Source organism: Scyliorhinus canicula, chromosome 12 (assembly GCF_902713615.1).
Source record: "Scyliorhinus canicula chromosome 12, sScyCan1.1, whole genome shotgun sequence".
NCBI classification, from domain to species: Eukaryota; Metazoa; Chordata; class Chondrichthyes; order Carcharhiniformes; family Scyliorhinidae; genus Scyliorhinus; species Scyliorhinus canicula.
Window position 1 is genome coordinate 140,273,824 of NC_052157.1, and position 23,327 is coordinate 140,297,150.

Below are 23,327 nucleotides of genomic sequence, written 5' to 3' on the forward strand. Positions count from 1 at the left end.
ACACAGCGGTCAGGTGTGGTTGGCGCTGGCGTGAACCGGTCGGGTTCGGCAGGCCGCTCCGCCCATCCGGTCTGGAGAGTCGCCGGTCGCCGTTAGAAACGACGAGCGCCGATTCTCCTAGCAAACAAAAACAAACTGGTTTTTGTTTGCAAATAACAGTCTTTATAACAGGTCCCCAAATGGCATCGGCATTGGGACTCTATTATAACAGAATTTAAAATAAATCTAACATCAATGTGGAAGGGGGAAATACAGAGACTGTGACAAACACTCAGCAGGTCCAACTGCTAGGGAGGAAAATGTTAACCTGCTTTCCTGTAACTGCCAGCTCTGCTGTCAAGGATCTGTGTTTGCTTTCAAGAGATTTATCCTTCTCGTGTTCTGAAGAGATCCCCTCTTGCAGAAGGGCAGGGTGGCACAAGAGGGCCAGTGAGACACCCTGAGAAAACCACCACACACACTGCTTATTCTGTACAAATGGCCTACCCTTCCCTCGGAGAGAGAGAACCCTCCCTGACTGAGAGAATTAGTTATTCATTTCCTGATGCCGGGAGGATAAGATTGCTGGCACAAAGCACAAAGCACAAACTGTTGCTTTTCCTTCAGGGCGTTTCAGCATTTAAATGACTCTTGTCAATTTTATGAGCGCGCAGAAATTAGAACTTTGCGCCTGTCGTTTAAATCAATAGCTACCGCTTTCATTAAGGTGACCTTCGACTTCCCTTTAAAGGGCCATTTGCCAAACTTGAGGTGAAGATGGCGGCGGAAGGGAATGGCGTGTGCAGCGACTTTGATACGATCGTTATTGGAGCAGGAATCCAGGGCTCTTACACAGCCTATCATCTCTGCAAAAATAGCAAGACGCTGCTAATAGATCAGGTATGTCTGCTCCAGAGAAGTCATTTGCTGAGGTGTGGAATTTCATCCACGTTTGACTCAACAACTCTCCAGTCAGCTGCAAGTCAAAGTGACGGTGTTATTGACGCTGCGCAGTGCCTGGGAATTTAAGTAGGAGGGAAACATGACAGCTTTAATATTTAAGTTGAAAATCCAAATGTACATGTGCATTTTCCATCAGCTGCTTCAAGAGAAACATTAAACTATATTACCTATTTATCCTGAGTAAGGACAACGGTAAAGCGAGGACTATGCACTCAGTGAAATTGTGTAAATTACACAACTGCTGTGTTGGCAGCTCAGTTACTCTCATGCTGTGAGATTTGCATAAAGTTGGGGAATTGATAGAATTCAATCATTTACCAGTGGAACTCCAGGGAGGTTACCATTGTTTTGGGAGCTGTATTGTGGTTCTGAAGTATTTAGAATAGTTTAGAATGACTGGGTCAAATTCACCTTTTACCACATGGGAATTGAAAAAGTTTAGCAATTCTGTTTATTTTTCTGAAAGTGTAAATCGGCAACTTTGGACTACGACCCAATCGTCTTCTCTGTACTGTAGGTGTATTTCATTTTGTCAACTGTGAAGTTTTCGAGGAGAGGGCGGTCAAGCTTTGTGTGTGACATCTCCCTGAAAGACCCATCTGCTTCTTCGTATTCCCCTGCCCTTTCCTTTACACCCTTTTTAAATTTATCTTGCTCAAATGCCAGCCTTGGATTCATTGCTTGCCCCTCTTACCTTCTGTGAAAGAAGGCTGTGGATCCAAGGGTCAGGTCTAATGCGATATTCAATCAGGTCCTTGCACTGTAGTCACGGTGACCTCAGAATTCCAGAGTACATGTTGCTCATGCCCATGAATACAAGGGGGGGGGGGGGGGGGGGGGGGGGGCGCATAGGATTGGTGCCAGTTGCACAACAGTGTGGAACAGATGATGAGGCAGAATCTAATCAGCTGAAATAAGAGCAACAAATGCTGGAATTACTCAGCAGTTCAGACAGTGGAAGTAGGAAGGTAAGCTTAGCCTTTCAAATCAGTTTATCTTTAATCTGGTTTACACAAAGAAACATTGATCTGCAACATTTAGTCAAACACAGGCAAGAACAGCTGATGATTAGCATGTCCAATCCTCCCTTGGCTGGTGAATCAGTACTCCTCCATGTTGAACACCATTTAGATGAAGCACTGCGGGTGGCAAGGGCACAGAATGTACTCTGGGTGGGATATTTCAATGCCCGTCAAAAGTCAGTAGCACAACATGGAGTTGGCCGAGTGCTGAAGGATCTGTCAGATTGGGCCTGTGGCAAGATGAGATGGAATGAGCAAGTGGAACGATCTATTTGACCTCATCTTCACCAACTACCTGTCCAACTGCATCTGTCCATGATAGTATTGGCGGGAGTGACCACCACACAATCCTTGTGCAGACAAAGCCTTCACACAGAGGAAACCCTCCATTGTGTTGTGTGGTGCTACCGTTATGCTAAATGGGAAAGGCTCACTAGATCAAGCAGCTTAAAATTGAGCATCCATGAGGCACTGTGGGGCATTGGCAGCAGCAGAATTGTATTTAACCACAATCTGGAACCTCGTGGCTTGGCCTATCCTTCACTCTTCCATTACTGGGCACCGATCAGGTTTCAATGAGGAACAGAGGAGGGGGAGGAGGCTCCTAGAAATTCCCCACCTTCCCTGATGGGGGCGCCCAGCACATCAGCGCAAACATCAAGCCAGGGGTTTTGGTAAGAAGAGCCAAATATTTAATCCACCTCATCACTCCTACAGAGGTCCCCACCATCAGAAAATTTGACTCACTCCACATGAAGAAACAAGGACTCTGAACAGAACTGGGACATTGGGCCTAGACAACACCCTTGCTGCATGACTAAAGATTTGTGCTCCAGAACTGGCTGTCCTCCTAGCCAATCTGTGCAGCTAAACTCCGGGATCTACCTGACGTGGAAAATTGTCTAGGTATGTGATATCCACAAAAAGAAAAAAAATCCAATTTGACCATTTATTACCCCATTTGTCTCCTCTAAATTATCAGCCAAGTGATGGAGGGTGTCATGGATAATGCTATCAAGCTGCATTTACTCAGCAATAACCTGCTCACCAATACTCAGTTTAGGTTCAGGATTCGTTTCTGTCTTGATCTAAACATGGATAAAAGGGCTGAATACCACTGGGGAGGTGAGGTGAGAGTGACTGCCCTTGACATCACCACAGCATTTGACTGAGTATGGCATTAAGGAGCCCTGGCAAAGTTGAAGTCAATGGTAATCAGGGTAGCACTGTTGCTTCACAGCGCCTGGGACCCTGGTTCGATTCCCGCCTTGGGTCACTGTCTGTGTGGAGGCGGCGTGTTCTCCCCGTGTCTGTGTGGGTTTCCTCTGGGTGCTCCGGTTTCCTCCCACAAGTCCCGAAAGATGTGCTTGCTAGGTGAATTGGACATTCTGAATTCTCCCTCTGTGTACCTGAACAGGCGCCGGAGTGTGGCGAGTAGGGGGATTTTCACAGTAACTTCATTGCAGTGTTAATGTAAGCCTACTTGTGACACCAATGAAGATAAAGATTCCTGCAGCAGTCCATGTGGCACAGGTCTATCCAGAATGTCATTATGGGTGGCACAGTAGTTAGCACTGTTGCTTCACAGTGCCAGGTTCTCTCTGTGTCGATGTGGGTTTCCTCGGGGTGCTCCGGTTTCCTCCCACAAGTCCCGAAAGATGCGTTGTTCGGCAATTTGGACATTCTGAATTCTCCATCTATGTACCCGAACGGGCGGCGGAATGTGGCGACTGGAGGCTTTTCACATTAACCTCATTGCAGTGTCAATGTAAGCCTACTTGTGACAATAAAGGTTCTTATTACGTTGGCTGTTCCAAGGTTTTGACGGTGAAGGAACAATAATATAATTCCAAGTCAGGATGTTGTGTAGCTTGGAGGGGAACCTTCAGGCTGTGGTGCTTCAATGACTCTGTATCCACATTTTTTTCTCACTGGCAGAGGCCACAGCTTTGGAAAATGCTGCTGAAGGAGCTTTGGCAAGTTGTTACTGTGCGATTGATGGCACGCACTGCTGCCACTTTGTGCCTGTGGTGAATGGAATGCAGATCAAGCGGGCTGTTTTACCCAGGAGGGTGTCAGATTTCTTGACGGTTGTTGGTGCTGCATTTATCCAGGTTAATGGGGAGTTTTCAGTCTAACTCCTGACTTGTGCCTTATAGATGGTGGACAGGCTTTGGAAAATCAGGAGACAAATTACTCAGTGCGGAATTCCCAACCTCTGATCTGTTCTTTAGATGGCTGATCCAGTTCAGTTTCTGCCCAATGGTAACCTTCCAGAATGCTAATGGCGAGAGATCCAGTGATGGTAATATTGTTGAATATCAAGTGGAGATGGTTAGTTTCTCTCTTATTAAAGATGGTCATTACTTGGCAAATGCCACTTATTAGCCCAAGCCTGAATGTTGTTCGGGTCTTGTCTTGTGCAGGCCTGGACTGCTCCAGCATCTGGGGAATTGTGAATGGTACTAAACATTAGACAGGGAGAAACTGTTCCAACTCATAAAAGGATCACGAAAGAGAGGGCACAGATTCAAGGTGGTTTGCAAGAGCAGCAAATGTGACAAAGAACATTTTCACAAAGTGAGTGGTTCGGGTCTGGGATGCACTGCCTGGAAGTGTGATGGAGCAGGCCCAATGGAGGTATTCAAGAGGACACTAGATGATTGTCTCGATTCAGGAAAATGTGCAGGGGAAAAGGCAAGAGAATGGCACTGAATCAAAATGCACATCCGGAGGGCAGGTGCAGAAACGATGGGCCGAATGGCAGCAGAACAATTCTGTGACAATCTTCCGCCCAGCCCTTTAGTCCCATAAAATGGTTTTGCAAAGAACAAGTAAGCTTCATTTAAATAGTATATTTAAATCAAGCACAGCGTTATTTTCTACTCTTTCAGGAAAAGATTGCATTGGCTGCTTCTATTTATGTCCTGCTGGAGGGTGCTCCCGAGAGGACGCATGTGAATGAGCTGCAAATGTGGGCGGAGGCTTACGAGCTATTTTTCCTTTCCAGTTTTACAGGACACCCTTCATTTTTTTTTGTAATTTCTCTGAACTTAAGAAATTCGATTGGAGTTTATTGTTTATGGAACCTAAAATCGTATACTCTCTACTAATCTATCCGAAAGCTGATTGACATTGAAACATTGCAAAGCTTTGACAGGAGAAGCTGTAAAAAGAGAAGATCGTTGAATGGAATTGTACATAGGGATGTTCAAGGGATCGCGAGGCATCCAAATGGAATCTAAACAGAGTTGGGGTTGCCAGCAAGTCAAATTTAAGATTATTGATCAGTTTCTTTCATGCTGCATTTGTGTATTTGCAGGATTTATGGGTATAAACTATGCAACTTGAATAAGGCATGATCAGGAGGTTGGCATACATCAGAACCGGATGACCTGAAATTGCCAGAAGGAAAATAGTTTGCTGTCTCAGTGTCAATAAGGACACGGTTGCAGGGCTGTACAGTGACACATGCAGCCAGCCTGTACCGAAGGCACCACGCTGTTTATGGTAATCAAGGTCACCTCCACCCTCAGTGCTTCATTTTATGCCCCCTTCCAAATTAGGAATGAACTGCATTGTCAACCTGTGCACTATCCCACTCCTGACATTGACTTAGGCAGCAAAGGTAGCACAGTGGTTAGCACTGTTGCTTCACAGTGCCAGGGTCCGAGGTTTGATTACCGGCTTGGGTCACTGTCTGTGCGGAGTCTGCACGTTCTCCCCGTGTCTGCGTGGGTTTCCTCCGAGTGCTCTGGTTTCCTCCCACAAGTCATGAAAGACGTGGGCTGGGATTCTCTCACCCCGGGGCCCGGCCCGAGAATCGGGACTGGCGCGAATCACGAGTCACGCCACGCCGCCCCGACGCTGGTCTGCCGAATCCCCGGTGCGCGGAGAATCGGCACCATTGGCGCCGAAGCGGTCAGCGCAGTGTCGGTATGGGTCTGCTCTACGCCCCCCCCCCCCCAGAAATTCTCGGCCCGGGAGGGGCCAAGCGGCCACGCTGAAAAAGCTGAGTCCCGCCAGCATCCACACCTGCTCTTTCCCGTCAGGACCTCGACGTGGATGCATCTGGGGGCGGCCTGCTGGGGGGGAGGGGGGGGGGTTCGACCCCGGGGGAAGGGGGGGGGGCCTCCGCTATGGCCTGGCCCGTGATCGGGGCATACCGATCGGCGGGCCGGCGCCTCAGGCTGGGGGCCTCTTTTGTTCCACGCCGGCCCCGCTAGCCCTACGCCATGTTGCGTCGGGGCCGCATGGAGAAGGGAACCACCGCGCATGAGCGGCAATTGTGCCAATGCCACTGCGCATGCACGGACCCCGCAGCGCCCATCTAACGCCGGGATCGGCAGCTGGAACAGTGTAGGTCGCTCCAGTGCTGTGCTGGCCCCCTCTAGGGGTCAGAATATCTGCTCCTGAGGCCATGTTGACGCCATCGAGAAACACGACGGCGTTTACGGCGGCGTCAACACTTAGCCTCAGGATCAGAGAATCCCACCCATGCTGTTGGGTAATTTGGACATTCTGAATTCTCCCCCTGTGTACCTGAACAGGCGCCGGAATGTGGCGACGAGGGGCTTTTCACAGTAACTTCATTGCCCTGTCAATGTAAGCCTACTTGTGACAATAAAGATTATTTCTGTTTCTATTTTTCTACCCGCACATTCATCAGTAATCATTTTTCATCGCAGATCAACCGAGCTACCACTTTGATCTTCTTCAACATTGAATAGCAAGAGTAAATAGCATGATAGGCCAGTATGAGCGCACTCCCCAAAATATAAGGGGCATTGTGGCATCCGTTTAACAATTTGTTGAGAGGTAGGTGACAGTGAATCGGGTTGGTGGAATGTGCCACGTGCTCCTTCAAAGGATCTGTACAGGTTGGGAGAGGGCTCAGCTTTTCAGTTTTTATATTATTGAGGTGGGTTGTGTACCCATTTTGGATTCAAAGCAGGCCAAATAGAACATTTTCCACACGGAAAGAGATAGCGAGTAGCCGTACTGGTACTTGTAAAGCTTTGCGATAAGGGGAGAGGCGGTAAATATTCCTGAATCAATCTTCTCTTATCAGACTTCTCTTCCTGGCTTACAATGAGAAATAAAGGAGCATATAGGGAGAGCCAGCTCCAATACACCATCAGAGCTTTCATTGAAGATGCGGTTGGGGTGATTTTTGTTGCTTTATTTCCCTGATTTTCAATGTGAATGGGTAGCAGTCAGACAAAACAACTCATTTTCACATCAGATTTGATTTTCAAGCGGGCCTCAATTTAGTCATTTTGGGCGCGATCCACGGGCCGCGTTGCGTCTGAAAGGCGGCACAGCCGATAGATGCTGGGAGATCCCTCTTCCGGAATCTTCCTGGCTCATCATGCCTCGCAAGATCTAGCACAATCTCATGCGACGTCGCGATCTGAATCCCGCCCATGGTGGGCAGGATCACTGTCTGGCAAATCTGCATGTCACAGTGAGTGAGCTAGTCTCATTCAAATATGGACCCGCCGGATCTATTGAGGCCCTGGGATTTAACCACTTCGCCTCGGAGATCTCGGGCAGCACCATTCAATGCTGGTCTCCACATACGGGGACCAGACAGCACAGCAATGTGGGGGTCTCCGAGGGAATTGGAGGTCCCCAGGTGCTCGCGCCACCTGAGAACCTTGGCACTTACTGCTGGCAGGGGAACTACCAGGGTGCCAGGCTGGCACTGCCAAGTTTGAGGGTTGTGTTTGGGGGGGGGGGGGGGGTCAAGAGATCGGGATGCCATTTTCAAATGGCTTTCCGATCTCTTCCTGCACTGAGGAGTTCCAGCGAGTGAAGTTCCTCGGTGCAGGAAACGGGACTGAATGTGGCCTTGGCGGTACATTCCCTGCTGAGACCCCGAGTCCCAATAGATAATGTATTGTTTCTTGGTACTGCAAGCATTGGGAAACACCCGGCTAAACGTGCTCGTCACGGACTCTGTTCCAATTTGGTTAGATCGTGCCCTCTATTTCTACCAGGCACAGTGGCAGGGCAGCATAATGAATACATTTAACCTGAGTTCCCTGATACACTTTTACAACCACAATGCCATTTTTGTGTTTCTAACTGCATTGTTAAATCCGGATTCTCAAATCACCCACTAGCCTTGTAGTCCTGAAGCAAACATTTCCTTGGTATTTAAAGGCATTCTCAACTACCACTGGATACATTGGCACAAGGCTTTAAGAGACTACTTTTTTTTTACGTACTTTGACCGTTTTTAAGCCTTGTGTGGTGCTTGTTGAATGTTCTGCGCTCATTCTTGGTAACCTATTCTTTTTCATCTTTTACTAAACCTGTTTTAGCAGTATGCAGAGTAAAAACCTCAGAAGGAGGGAAAGCATGGGGGAGAGCAATGGAATGAAGCCTACTCAAAGGCATCACAGGCCCAGAATGACATTATTCCTGTTCCCTCATGAGTGACACATAAGGAGATTGGGCTTCACTGGGAGAATGACTAGACTTGCATCACCACCATAAATAGGGCTTACAGTTAACTGCTGCAGTGATACCGCACCTTCTATTGCAGTCGAGGTCACTGCAACCTTCTGATTATCTGCCTCTGGCTAACTCTAAGCTGTGACGGAGGATAGAAGTATCACCCAGTTTGCAGACTTCATGCCAGCATAAAGCTGCTGGCCATTGTCATGTTTGCTAAAGTTGCTTTCCTCATATACATCCTGAAGCAACAGGAAGGAGTTAAATAGTTTCATAGATTCCAAAATTCCCTGTGGTACAGGAGGCCCTTCAAGGGGTGGGGGGGGGTAGCACATAGGAAGGAATGGTAGTAGGGAACAGTATAGTGAGGGTTATTGACACTGTTCCCTATAGCAAGGAGTCCAGGCGATTGTGTTGCCTGCCTGGTGCCAGGGCTCAGGACATCTGCTCCGGGCTGGAGAGGAACTTTCAGTCGGAAGGGGGAGGATCCCATTGTCGTGGTCCACGTAGGTGCCAACGACATAAGTAGAACGTGCGAAGATTTTGAGGAACTTGACACTAAATTAAGCAACAGAACCTTCGAGTTTACAATCTCTGGTTTATTACCAGGGCTGCATGCAAATTGGCATAGGGTATATAAAATTAGAGAGATGAACACTTGACTCAAAGACTGGTGTTGGAGAAATGGGTTTTGGTTCGTGTGGCACTGCCCCATCTGTACGGGGAAAGTGGGGGCTATACTGTTATTTTTTTAAAAATTTAGATTACCCAATTATTTTTTCCAATTAAGGGGCAATTTAGCGTGGCCAATCCGCCTACTCCGCACATTTTTGGGTTGTGGGGGCGAAACCCACGCAAACACGGGGAGAATGTGCAAACTCCACTCGGACAGTGACCTGGGCTGGCATCGAACCTGGGACCTCAGCGCCGTGAGGCAGCTGTGCTAACCACTAGGCCACCGTGCTGCCCTGGGGCTGTGCTGTTGGGATGACCTACATCTGAACCTACCTGGGACAAGTGTTCTTACAAACCACATAACTAGGGAAAAGTAGAGGGTTTTAAACTAAATAGAGTAGGGGAAGAGAAGAATAGTTCTGGAGAGAGGATATGTAGGCTTACAAAGCAAAAGGTTATGACAGCATTAAAAGACAGCTGTTTATGATACCCAGAGTGTGACAGAAAGGGACAGCGTGTATAAATATTAAAAAAGCAACAAATTGGGAAATAATGGAAACAAGGCAAAATTAATGGCTCTTTGCTTAAATGCACTTGGTATTTGGCACAAAATAAATGAATTAATGGCACAAATTGAGGTTAATGGGTGTGACCTGATAGCCACTACGGAAGCGTGGTTACAAGGAGATCAAAACTGAAAATTAAATTCAATAATTAATATTGGTGTCTGGCATGCAACTTTTTGTATGGACAGGCACGAAGGAAAGGGTGGTGGGGTAGCTTTGTTAGTACGAGATGGAATAAGTACGATAGCAAGAAATTGTCTTGGATCAGAAGATGTAGAATCCACGTGGTTGGAGGCAAGAAATAACAAGAAGACGACACTGGTGGGAATAGTCTATCGCGCCCCCCCCCCCCCCCCCCCCTCCAAAGAGTAGCTAAACTGTAGGTCAGAGAATAAATTGGGAGATAATGAGGGTATGTAAAAAAAGGCAGTACTTTAATCATGGGTAACTTTAATCCTCATGTAGATTGGGAAAATCAAATTGGCAGAGGTAGCCATGAGTAAGAATTCATAGAGTGTGTTTGGGTAGAGTTTCCTGGAACGATATGTTGTGGATCCAACCAGGCATTAGGCTCTTTTGGATCTGGTAATGAGTAAAGTAAGTTCTCGGAAAAAGTGACCATAACATGGTAGAATTCAGCATTCAGTTTAAGAGTGAGAAACCTGGGTCCGGAACAACTGGGCTAAACTTAAATTGGGGTAACTATAAAGGAATAAGGGCAGAATTGGTTGGAGTGGACTGGGAAAGGAGTTTAGCAGGAAAGTTGGTTGATCAGCAATGGCGTACATTTATGAAAATAGTTCACGACTCACAATAAAGATATATCCCAGTGAGGAAGAAGGATTCTAGAAAGGGGATCGAACAACCATGGTTAACCAAGAAATTAAGGATAGCATTAAACTGAAAGAAAAAACAGACAATATGGCAAAGATTATTGCAAGCCAGATGACTAGGAAAGTTTTAAAAACAAACAAAAGGTGATTTAAAAAAGTAATACTGAGGGAAAAGATGAAATGAGAGTAAACACCAAATATAAAGTTGACAGCAAGAGCTTCTTTAAATACATAGAAAAAGGCAGAGAGAGGCCAAAATGAACATAGGCCCCTTCGAGAATAAGGCCGGGGAAACAATAATGGGAAACGAAAAAATTACAGAGGAGTTAAAATACTTTTATGTCAGTCTTCCCAGTGGAAAGCACTAATAACATTCCAAAAGTACTAAATAATAAAGGGGGAAGGAAGCAAATACAAAATCATCACTAGAGAAAACTTACGAGGTAAACTAATGTGGCTAAACACTGATAGTCTCCTGGACCTGATGGGCTGCATCCCAGGATATTAAAGGAAGTATCTGCAGCAATAGTGGATGAACTGGTAGTAAACTTCCAAGAATCCTTAAATTCTGGAAGAGTCCCAGACAATTGTCAAGCTGCCAATGTTAACACCCTTATTCAGAAACGGTGTGTGGGGGGAGACAAAAATATGGCCAGTTAGCTTAACATTTTTCCAATGACAGATGTTATGAGCCCATTATAAAGGGAGTAATAGGCATTTCGAAATACATAAATAATGAGCCAAAGTCAGCATGGCTTCATGAAGGGGAAATCATGAGTTGTTATTGGCTTATTGACTGACCCATCCTTCCCACTGACCACATGTCCATTCTCCTGCACGTCATCAGCAAATGGCGCAGACCCATCCTGGGCTGCACCCTCTCCTGCCTCCCATGAGACCAGCTCGGAGGAGAGCTCAGAGGATGCACCCGTTATAGTTGCAGCACAGTTGTCATTCCCACCCTCCACCAGTGCAGATACACACCTCAATGGGGTTATGTTAGTGGACAGGCTTTGGGGGCACAATCTGGTGAGCACCAGACTGCTGCCAATGTATATCAGGTGGAGGCAGGAACCCCCAGGTGAGACAGCAGTCGGAGGGCTGCTAGATCCTAGGACCCAGTTGGGTCCCAGCCTGATGCTGAGCCTGTGGTACAGAGGTATCCAGAGCTGTTGAAGACGATCGAGAGCAGCTGGGACATTCAGAGGGAGATGTCAGCGGCACTCCAGCAGGTCCATTGCCACTGGAGGAGTCCCAGAGGCTACGGGCGTAAGAGATGATGCCAACAATGCGTGGCACCAGGCACAACACTGCTCGGCTGGGGGCCGCAGTTGAAAGCCTGGTGCACGACGTCAGCACCATTAGTGAAGGTGTCCACAGCATCGCGCACTCGGTGACTGCCATGGCTGAGGGTCTCGGCAGAATGTCCGACTCGCTGGGAGATGTGACCCAGTACCAGGCCGACCTTGATGAGATTCTGCGGGACATGGCCCGCTCTCAGATGGGCATGGCCGAGGCGCTGTGGAGCTTACGCCAGTCACAGGTGGTCATTGCTGAGGCGCTGTCGAGCATGCCCCAGTCACTGAAGAGCATCGGCGAGGGCGTCGACACAATGGTGCAGACCGTGGGGAGCCGCCGGGGCTGGCAGAGCCAGATGATGCAGGGGCAGCCATGGCTCAAACCAGCTGCCCCTCTCTCCCAAGGCGGGCCCTGTGGGCACCGGCCTGGCGGAGCGGGCATGGGGTGCCAAGGTGGATCCGTCCCATGGAGTGGCGACAGTGGCCTCAGCTCCCCTGAATTCTACCCCTCTGATAAAGCTGCCTCTCGAGGTCGGCACACGGGACAGGGTGGCATGGCTATGGACGTGCCACTGACAAGTGAGCCGGGGCCATTCGGCCTCCGAGGACGCCCGCCAGGGGCATCGAAGACCATGGGACGAGGTAAGGAGCTCGCTGCCTCCACTTCAGATGTGCATCCTGGGGAAACACCTCGACGTAGTGGTAGAGCCCAGCACGTTTTAGGATCACTGGGGGCACCGGGGAAGGAGGGGTTGAGAGAGGTAGGTAGGTGGGGGGTGGGGATTGAGGGGGCGACACCATCAGGAGAGTGGGGAATTGTAAACCACATTAAACACCTTCTTCACAACCATTATGACGCCTCTGTCACTTTCTTCCGCAATGGGGGCTAACCTCCAACTGCCCAACAGGAGATGAGTGAAAGTCGCCTGATTTTCCCCTTTGTGTTTTGTCATTGAAATCTCCCCATTGCCACTGGCATTTTGCCAGCTGTAGGGAGGGTGATGGACCGCCTGTCAGCTTGTGGCCAATTGAGGGCCTTAAAATTGTTCAATTCAGGGCTGGTATTTTATCACTGGTGGATGAAAAGGCCCTTCCTGGCTCGGAGTGACAAGCCCTCCTGATTGGGCACCCTATCCCCCACGGTGGGCCTCCCTGGTAGCAAGGCCCACCCCGTGCTGCAAGATGGACCCCAACCCCCACCAAGAAGCACGCTCACACACACACATGTATATCAATGCCTCTTGTTGTACGCTGCACAACTTTGCTCAGCAACAGAGTGAGGATTTGACTGTAATCTCCAGTCTGATAAGGGAGCAGACACTGATGATAGAGGATGGTGAAAAGCAAGAGAGCTCTAACGATGGCCTGCAGCCAATTTACTTTGCAGCAGCTCAGTGAACTTGAACAGAACAATCGCTGCTCCCCTACATTAACAGTCACGTCCAATATGTCTCCCAGTCTGCTCACACTCCAATAAACTGCATCTTCCCAAAGATAATGTTACAACTCATGACAACCAGCATTGCATGGCCATCAGCTACTTCAGTAACACTCACTGAACACACAGTAACAAAAAGGGTCGTAATATTCTCCCTCTCCGGATCTGGTTCTGCTGGCTCAGTGTGTAATATTCTCCCTCTCCAGGTCTGGTTCTGATGGCTCAGTGCAGGATCTGGAAAAGATAAAATTCCAGACCAAGCAATCTCATAGCAATGGTCTCATTGGTAACAACAGGTTTCAGAGCATTGATTTGACGTGGATTTGCTGTCGATTCTCGTGGTAAGTCCAACTGGATTTCAGTGACAAAACACAGCCTCCCCGGACAGGCGCCGGAATGTGGCAACTAGGGGCTTTTCACAGTAACTTCATTGAAGCCTACTCGTGACAATAAGCGATTTTCATTTCATTTCATTTTCAATGGGGAAAATCGGGGACACCCAGGCGACTTTCACTCATCTCCTATTGGGCAGTTGGAAAAATTATTTGGTTTTCGGAGCAGATATCTTTTGGAGAGTTGTGCATTTCATAGATGCTCTGTTTGAAGGCAGGCTCCGGGCTAATTTGAATTTTTAATCCTGAGCCGATTTCTTGGCAGTTTATGTCGTCACTCAGAAGCAGGGAGATGAGGCACTTTCCTAGTCTACATCAGCAGAACGAGTTTTAAACCCGTACTGTTGCCGTTATTCTTTTTTAATATATGTATTTAGAGTTCCCAGTTATTTTGCTTTCCATATCAGAGGCAATTTAACATGGCAAATCCACCTACCCTACACATCTTTGGGTTGTGAGGTGAGACCCAAGCAGACACGGGTGGAATGTGCAAACTCCACACACAGAGTGACCCGAGAATGGGATCAAACCTGGGCTCCTGGCGCCGTGAGGCAGCAATGATAACCACTGTGCCACCGTGCCTCCCTGTGCCGTTATTCTGAACCACATGTTAGCCAACTGAGCTAACTGGCCCCCACCTTGTGTACAGTAAAAGAGGGGAAAAGAATGATAATAAATATTATAATTTACTACATGTTATAATCATGGCATCAGTTACAATACAGATACAGCCAGGTGTATTAATTGACTTTGCACTTGTATTTATTCTTCTATTAAATATGGAACTGTTCACATGCAGGACCAGTAGCAGCAATTGAAGAATACCATTTTTAATCTGTTGCAAATATTTGATTAAAGGGTCTATAAGAGTTTTCTTTTTTTTTTGGTTTATTCTTCACACACCAACCAATCTCCGTGCTGGCAGGTAGTTTAGCCATTTCCTGGCATCTGTGAATGCCGATCCATCACCAGTTATTAAGAGTTAGACAGGACTTTCTCAAGGTGACTCATTATCCCTTTGGCAGATGTCTCCCACAACAGCACAGCTAAAACATCGACCCACCATTTGCAAAATCACTGGCAATGGCCCATGTCCTTGCACAATGCAACATGCGAGTTTTGTGAATTTATTGCAATCAAGTGATTACCTAAAAAAAAAGTGGCAATACAAAAATCCTTTCGTCTCACATTATATATTATCACTGATTAAAATATGATTTTAAAATTTTGCTTCAGTAAATAAAGAGCGCGATTTAATGACCTAGAACAAATGCCGGAATGTGGCGACTAGGGGCTTTTCACAGTAACTTCTTGTGACATACTTGTGACAATAAAAGGTTATTATTATTGTCACGCCCGACCTGGTGATGTGACAAGGCAGTTTATATTCGTAAGAGGCTTCTTGCGAGTTTCAGGATGGTCGAAACGTTTCACGAGATTTAACGGAGACGTTGCGATTTGAATCTGCCCAGTGAGATTTAAATATATTAAATATTAGGCTCATTTAAATATGTCTGTGCTGTATTCTTCCGGGGCCCTGGAGCGTACGGCCATGCCTGGAGACTTCGCCATGGCACCTTTTAGCACTGGTTTCCACAAATGTGAGCCAGGCGTGATGGCACCTGTGGGTCTCCCAAGCCATTAAAGACTCCTGGGTGGTCGGGCACTGGGCAGGGTGGTACCCCTGCAATCCGTCTGACACCTGGGCACCTTGGCAGTGCCAGCCTGGCACCTTAGCAGTGGCGCCCATGTGGAACCACCAGGCTTTCAGGGGCACTACTAGGGTGCCAGGCCGACAGTGCCAAGTGCCCTGATGACAAGCTGCCTGTGACGGGGATCGGGCCCAGGGGTGAGGGGAGGGGAGGGGGTCACGAGGACCCAGGATGCGTTGGGTGGTTGAGGGGGGCGTGTCACGCAGACTGTGGTGGGGTGGCTGAGGGGGGGTCAAAAAACCGAGGCAGCGTTTAGAAATGGCACCCGACCTGTGAATACTCTTCCTGCGCTGTCAAACTGAGCTCGTGCAGGAAAGGTCTTCGAGGATCGGGGCACCATTTTTAAAATGTGAGCTGAACACGTCAGTACAGGAAATTACGTTCAGAGGCCTTCCCCTCCAAGGCCAAAAAAACAGGAAAGTGCTGTTAAATAGCGGTATCTTTCTCGGGGCTGAGAAACACCCCACTAAATGCGCCCAAAACTGGACTCTGTTTCTGTCCCGTTATATCGTGCTCTTAATATCTTCTTCTACACAATTCAAAATTTCAATGTTCATCATACTAAATAGTGGTAATTATTTTTTAAATTTCCCATCTAGACAATAACACCAGCAACACATTTAATTTGTACTGCATTAGTACCCAGTACTGTCCTATAATTCCGATTCCGTCTCCATAATGCTGCTAAATGGGATGTGCTACAATTGCTGTTATGGACAGTCCTTGGTGGAATCTAAACAGTTCTCCAGAATCTGGCCGTATGATGTTAGTGTGTTTAATCACATAACCGACTTGAGTTAAATTGACCTCATTTGTTTAGAATCTTGGGAGTGAAATTGGTCTGTATTGAAAGTAGCGAAGCAAGAATCAGTTTTCACCGCGTCAGCTATTATTTCTCGTTGACTTAGTAAATACTGCCAAGCGTTTTAATTCCACATCAAGAAGAAATGACAGTGAAACGAGGAATCGGGTCTCCAAAAGCATTTGAGCTATCATTCTGTGAGCTTCAGTGGAAAGAGGTGGGGCATGGTGAAAAAGAAACAGCTGTTAATTCTGTATAAGCCAATTTCACCCCCACGACTTCAGGGGATAGTCTTTTCAATGCTTCAGGCAAATCCTACATCTAGAAACCTGATTTAAAAATACTTCTTAGCTGTATTTCATCGAATTTTCAAAAGCCATGATGTCCTTCAAAGTGTTCTGTCAGAAAGCACAAGCCAACATCAGTGTTTATTCATGGCTCTGTATAAGTCGGGGGTGACACACGAAAATCATTTTATGTCTCCTGGATCACTTTGATCCAGTCACATGGGGACCAGTAACTGGCTTAATACAAATTACAAACAAACCTGTAGTGTTCTTTGTGTTGTTTATTTCAGGATGTTTGGCGTAGTGTTTACAAAGACCACAAAATAACTTTATCTTAAACAAAGCTATAAATTTATTAACACTAACTTGGATTCGACGCTTACACCTAAAGAATACACAGTTGATTAATAACATCTAAACTACACTCATCTACTGCTAACCTCACTACTGGTTTAAACTATGATCTGCACTCACTAGCTAACTCCTGCACACACTCTCCCCCAAGGCTTAGCATCACTGCCTTATATAGTTGTAACTGTAGCTCCCTCTAGTGGCTACTCTCGACACTTCATTAAACCTTGCAGTGCTGACAGTTATGATAATACCACCAAGCCCTTCACTTTTCAGAGGCTGAGAACTGCACACGGTGCTTCATCAGTGTGAATACAAAGGGCGAGACTGTCCCAGCAATGGGCAAAGGCTTAATGGCAGGTGAGAAAAGTATTGTTTAGCCCGCCAATGGCAATGGTGGTTTTTCCTGCTGCATTGTGCGGCGCTTAGTGCCAAACATTTTCATGTAGGCGCTCCGTGCAGTGGCAGTGGCGCTCTTCCATTTTGGGCTCTGAGACCTCATGGTCCGCATTCCTGTCAGAGCTGGAGAAGAGAATGTGGCTGGTGGACCATCTCATCTGCTTCCCAGATGTGCTTACAAAAGAAAGGAGAGTTGATTAGTGCGTGGCCGGAGCCTGAGAAACAGGAGGCATTCTTCTCATATACTATGCATGATGTAAACTTAATCGATAGCTGTGACTGGGCATAGATAACAACTGATTAGTATATGCTACTTTATTGTAGTCAAATCTGCAGCATAACTGTCCGTGTAATCTTGAATCAGGACTCTCTGGCATGCCTGCTTGGAACATCAGTGGCTTGTGCAATATCTCAATACACGCCTCGTTTGTAACTCCAAGAGTCTTGGTCTAGTTTCTCAAGAGCGGGAGAGTGACGTACACTATAGCCGAATAGCCGTATGTTTCTCCACTACACGCATCACAGACAATAGGGCGTGGCAAGCAGCTGAGCAGGCTGCCTCCACCTCTGCTGTGGATGTTGGAGATGGATCAGGATATAGCGGCAAGGTCGGGAAGATTAACAAGCTCTAATTTCACAGTGGGCACAGGTGCTTTGCAACGTGATATGCAGCAGATGTAAGTTAGTATTTAAGATATCTGCAATAGATTTAGAGGGTGGCAAGATTCTATGTGAAAGTTGACAAACTTATTTTCTCCTCGCTTAGAATCCTTACAGTGCAGAAGGAGGCCATTCAGCCCATCTCGTCTGCACCGACCCTCTGAAAGAGCATCCTTCCTTGGGCCACTTCCCCACTCTATCCCTGCAACCCCACCTAACCTGCACATCCCTGGACACTAAGGGGCAATTTTAGCATTCACAATCCGGCTAACCTGCACATCTTTGGACAGTGGGAGGAAACCGGAGCACCCGGACGAAACTCCACAGTCACCCAAGGTTGGAATTGAACCCAGGTCCCTGGTGCTATGAGGCAGCATTGCTAACCACTGTGTCGCCGTGCTTCTTGGCCTTTACGATCAAGAATAGGATCAAGCCTGCGAACAGGTGTAATGCCTGTTCTTATCAGCTTGAATCTAGTAGGTCTCTCTTGTGGGGACCATGAATTGGATTCAGTTTGAATTGGTTTTTCAAGCCAGCAACAAGATGGGGCTCGTCCTGTCCACTCTGCGCATTGGCTTTGTTACTCTGAGAAAGGAAGACAAATCTTAAAAACTATATATATTTTCTCTTCTGAACCTACTTCTATCCATATGGAAAGAATGGAAATATTGCTACCATACAACAGTCACATATAGTGCAGTTACATAGTGCAGCATTTTTCAATTTTACTCACAGACAAAATAATTGCTCAGAGAACGATCGTGTAAGTTTTGTTCCATTCTGCCCTACTTAAAAAAAAAGTAAATAAATCCACACCACATTTGTACTTGGTGAGGTAAAGTACAGCTTTTATCTAATTTCCTGTACTATGTGTGTTGTCGAACCATAATCTATGGGGAACAGATTTAAGATATCAACTGATTGAACTTGTGATCTGTAGTCATGGCCACATGTAGCAAGAGGTGTCTGTTTTCCTTTTTGATAAATATGTTTTTAAAGCTAATCCCCATTCTTGAGTAAATTGGTATTGATCTCTCTGCTTCCAGTTTACCTTGCCACATTCCCGGGGAAGTTCTCATGGGCAAACGCGAATTATTCGGAAAAGCTATTTCAAACCTTACTACACACAGATGATGACCGAGTGCTACCAGCTCTGGAAGCAACTGGAAGATGAAGCGAATGTTGAAATTTTCAGGTAAATAAGCCCCCTCAGACTTTCCCAGATTGGGACATCCCAGAAAGATGAAAAATGGAATTAAGTGCTGCATAAATGGATAAGAAAATGGACTTTTAAGGGCATGTTAATGGTTCGGCATTACAAGAGTTAAGTGGCCTTAATCACAGCGAAAATCAGGGGAATATCCCACAGTAAGTCACCGCTTCTGCCTGCAAAATCTGGCATAATGTGCATATATAATATAATATATATAATATAATAATCTTTATTGTCACAAGTAGGCTTACATTACCACTGAAATGAAGTTGCTGTGAAAAGCCCCTAGGCGCCGCATTCTGGCACCTGTTCGGGTACACAGAGGGAGAATTCAGAATGTTCAATTCACTTAATAGCACGTCTTTCGGAACTTGTGGGAGGAAAGCAGAGCACCTGGAGGAAACCCACGCAGACACAGGGAGAACGTGCAGACTCCACACAGACTGTGACCCAAGCCAGGAATCGAACCTGGGATCCTGGCACTGTGAAGCCACAGTGCTAATCGCTTGTGCTACCGTGCTGCCCAATGAGAAACCTGAATGTTCATCTGGTTGAGAGGAGAGCTCAGCCCATCCTTAGCTGAAATAAAATGGCAGGCGTGCAGGTTAGGTGGATTGGCCATGATAAATTGCGCTTAGTGACCAAAAAAGATTAGGAGGGGTTGTTGGGTTATGGAGATAGGGTGGAAGTGAGAGTTTAAGTGGGTCGGTGCAGACTTGATGGGCCAAATGGCCTCCTTCTGCACTGTATGTTCTATTGGTTACCTTTTCTTCCTGGAAATTAAGAAAGTTCCTGACCAAATAGCCATTCATTTTTCTTCTGCTCCTTGTACTTTACCGTTCCTCCTGACCACTTCATCTGGTAATGTGTAATGCTCATCCCCCTCACACACCCACCCCCTTGCAATTCTGCCCTTACCCTTTCCATTCTCAACTACCTCCCAAACATCCCCCTTGCAACTGATCCTATCTGGTTCTCTCAACATTCATTTTCCTTGCTCCTATCTCCCAGAAGCTGATGGCTAATGCACTAGTCAGGCTCCACTCCCCTTCACACTTCCTGCCTTTGTATACTGAAGGCAAGAACTCCTATTCTCCTTGACTGAGAGTTAAAGCCTACAATATATCGAGGTGACAATCTGGGACCTGATGGTGTTGAGAGTAACATGAAGAGACGGAGCCTGCACACGAATCACTTAAGGCTGGAGAGAAAGCGGGCAAAGTGGGTTCATGCTGTGCTGACTTGTGTCAAAAAGCTCTGAGCTGCTGCCCAGGCCCTCAGAAAGCTCACGGCAACCATCAAGGTTTCGCACTGGTGTCTCTGATTATCTAGTTACTTAATGTATCCAGCAGCAGGCATCTAGTATTGGACATTGTACTACGATTCATTTTGTTTGCTTCTGCCTGAGATAAACTAGAAAGAAAAGAAAAGAAACTGAGACACAACAATTATATGAATTTAGACACTTGGCAGGTGGCCAGCTTGAGTGTTTCCAGCATTTACTATTTATGTTTGAGGTTTCCTTCATTCGCAGCATTTGGCTTTTAGTCTCATGAAGTTACAGGTTGCTCTTCAATTTTATTTGACCTCCGCTCCCCATAGGCAACATTTGCTGTGCTGTAGAACTGCAGTGCATCAACGGAACAAATGTACCATAAACAGGAGCAGGCTGGGAATTTGCACAACTTTTTCCAAGATTTCACAAGCTGTCTCGATACCAAGTATTCTTAGAAGCGGGCAAATCGTCAGACTTTGAGAGAATTCGTCACTGACTACATTGTTCCACGGGCAACAGCGCCGGCTCTAGGGTTGCTGGCGCCCCGGGCAAGCTGAACTTCGGCGCCCTTGGGGGGGGCGGGGCCGGGGGGGGGGGGGGGGGGGCGGGGCCGGGGGGGGGGGGGGGGGGGGTGGGGTGGGTGGGGGGGGGGTGGGGTGGGGGGGGGGGGGGGGTGGGGTGGGGGGGGGGTGGGGTGGGGCCGGGGGGGGGGGGGGGTGGGGGGGGCGGGGCGGGGGGTGGGGGGGGGGGTGGGGTGGGGGGGGGGGTGGGGTGGGGGGGGGGTGGGGGGGGGGGGTGGGGTGGGGGGGGGGGTGGGGTGGGGCCGGGGGGGGGTGGGGTGGGCCGGGGGGGGGGGCGGGGCCGGGGGGTGGGGTGGGGCCGGGGCCGGGGGGGGCGGGGGGGGGGGCCGGGGGGGGGGGGGGACCCGAGGGCGGGGGTGGACCCGAGGGCGGGGGGGGGCGGACCCGAGGGGGGCGGGGGGGGGGAACCGAGCGGGGGGGGCGGACCGAGCCGGGGGGCCGCCCTGGGGGCGGGCGGCCACCGCGCATGCGCTGGTTGGCACCGGCCCAACTGTGCATGCGCGGGACCCGAGTCTCTGGCGCCCCCGAGCACGTGGCGCCGGGGGGGGGGCAGCCCGAGTTGCCGGTGCCTTGAGCCGGCCCTGGGGCAAATGGCAGATTTCTGATCTCTGACTCTTCAGCCCATTCCAACTGAGTGGCTCTCGATGCACTCACATTTCCCTGTGTGCCATTAACTGTGACTCAGCTATGCTCTGTGAGGGGGAAGAGATTGCGAGCACCATCCACCTTCCCACTTATAATGACTTGGACAATTTCTTCACAAAAGCGCTTAAACTCATGCCAACCATTCTGGCCAACAGCAGTCAATGTTGAAGATGGCCGGAATCGTGGAGTATAAAAGAAAACCAGAGGCAAGATTCTCCGTCCCGTTGCACCAGATTTCTGTTGTGGTGTTCCCCCGGGATTCTCCGTCTCACCAGCCGGTCAACGGGCCTTCCCATTGTGGGCAGCCCCACACCGTCGAGAAATCCCTGGACTGCCAGCAGAGAAAGGGAAATGAATTTTGAGAGAACCAGATAGGATCGGTCGCAAGAGGAAAGGTTGGGCGATAAATGAGAATGGAAAAGATGAGAAAGTGGAAGCACAGATTACTAAGGGGGACATAGTGGGCATTGCACATTAAATTCAATTCAAATGATTTTTTTTCTTTTAAAGTAGGTTACTTTGAGCTGCTAATAGAAAATTCACTCACTTTCTGTGTTACTTAAATCATTATTCTTCAAACTGTAAAGTAGTAACAGTTCACATTCTAATAAATACTCAGTTGAAAACATTAATGTACCAGATGTGAAATGTGATAAGAATGCATTTATTTTTCATAAGCTAACAGTTATGGTTAATATTTAACCGGGTGAAGACTGTTATTGAATGCTCACTTCAGCAGTCCCTCAATGTACTTTGCAAGCATGTTTACTGAGTTTGCCAAAAGGTAGACTTTGAATTTAGAAAACAGACTTGCAGAAGGAGAGAGGTCAGAGGTCATAGCGCTTGTCTTACAATTCAACTTACAGACGCATTCCCCAGGGCTGCCTCACGTATACATTTGTAGTGGGCAGCTACACCATCTCACGTCCACAGGTAGACTCCCATTACTGCTAGAGAAAGGCATCTTGTAAAAACGGCTGGTATTGCAAGGAACCTGCAGAATAAACCCCATGTCCTCTAATTATGTGACTGCACCACTGGTATTGTTCAATTCCCCTGATTAATTAAGCTTGCCTGCGATCTCACTGTTCAGTACTAATCCTCAGTCATTGTGTTTGCAGGTTTTTATATGGTTTACAGTAGGCTGGTTTATTCAGTGCACATCACAGGAAAGTAAGAACTTTAAATTCTGATTTACTTTGAATTTTCTTCATTAAACTCCCAAACTCAGTTTCAGACTCCCAAATAAAGGGGACGTACAGCCAAAACCACACGGACTAGCGGCCTCGTCTCAGTTAAAGTAACGCCAATGTTCCTCCCTCACCCGGATACCACCCCATCTAGCTTTGTCAAGCTAGTTTGAAACAAATGTCTTCCATTCAAACGTATTTTCTGCTCGTAAGGGGATTTTAAAATATTAGTTCCACAATAATCTGGAAGACTCATCAAGTGTATCAGTGTACCACTTAGTGTGAAATTGAGCCAGAAAAACATATATCAGCTGGTCCGTAACCCTCTATTTTTAGTCACCTGAAGGTGGGGCATGGGAAGGCCACCCCCTCCTGAGATGAGGGGCCTAATTTAAAGGTACACACTATTTTAACCACTGGGACTGACCATAGCTAAGGAAAGTGATGGTTACACTATTTAAAAGTTTTTTTTCTTCATCAGAAAGAGCAAGGATTCTCCTTCTGGCTCCACAACTACCATGAGCCATCCCTGACCCGGGCTTCATGTCACATGCTTCTTTTCAAAGCCAACAATACTGACTCA

At 47.6% G+C, this 23,327-nt stretch overlaps 1 protein-coding gene across 1 annotated transcript in view; it reads left to right on the forward strand.

Annotated features, from left to right (window-relative positions):
* The window catches only part of pipox (pipecolic acid oxidase), a 124,811-nt gene that overhangs the window by 41,329 nt on the left and 60,155 nt on the right, over positions 1-23,327 (forward strand). Inside the window, exons 2-3 of the mRNA XM_038814279.1 lie at positions 731-879; positions 18,886-19,034. Of these exons, the coding sequence (XP_038670207.1) occupies positions 731-879; positions 18,886-19,034 (298 nt within the window). The remainder of the gene's footprint in view (positions 1-730; positions 880-18,885; positions 19,035-23,327) is intronic.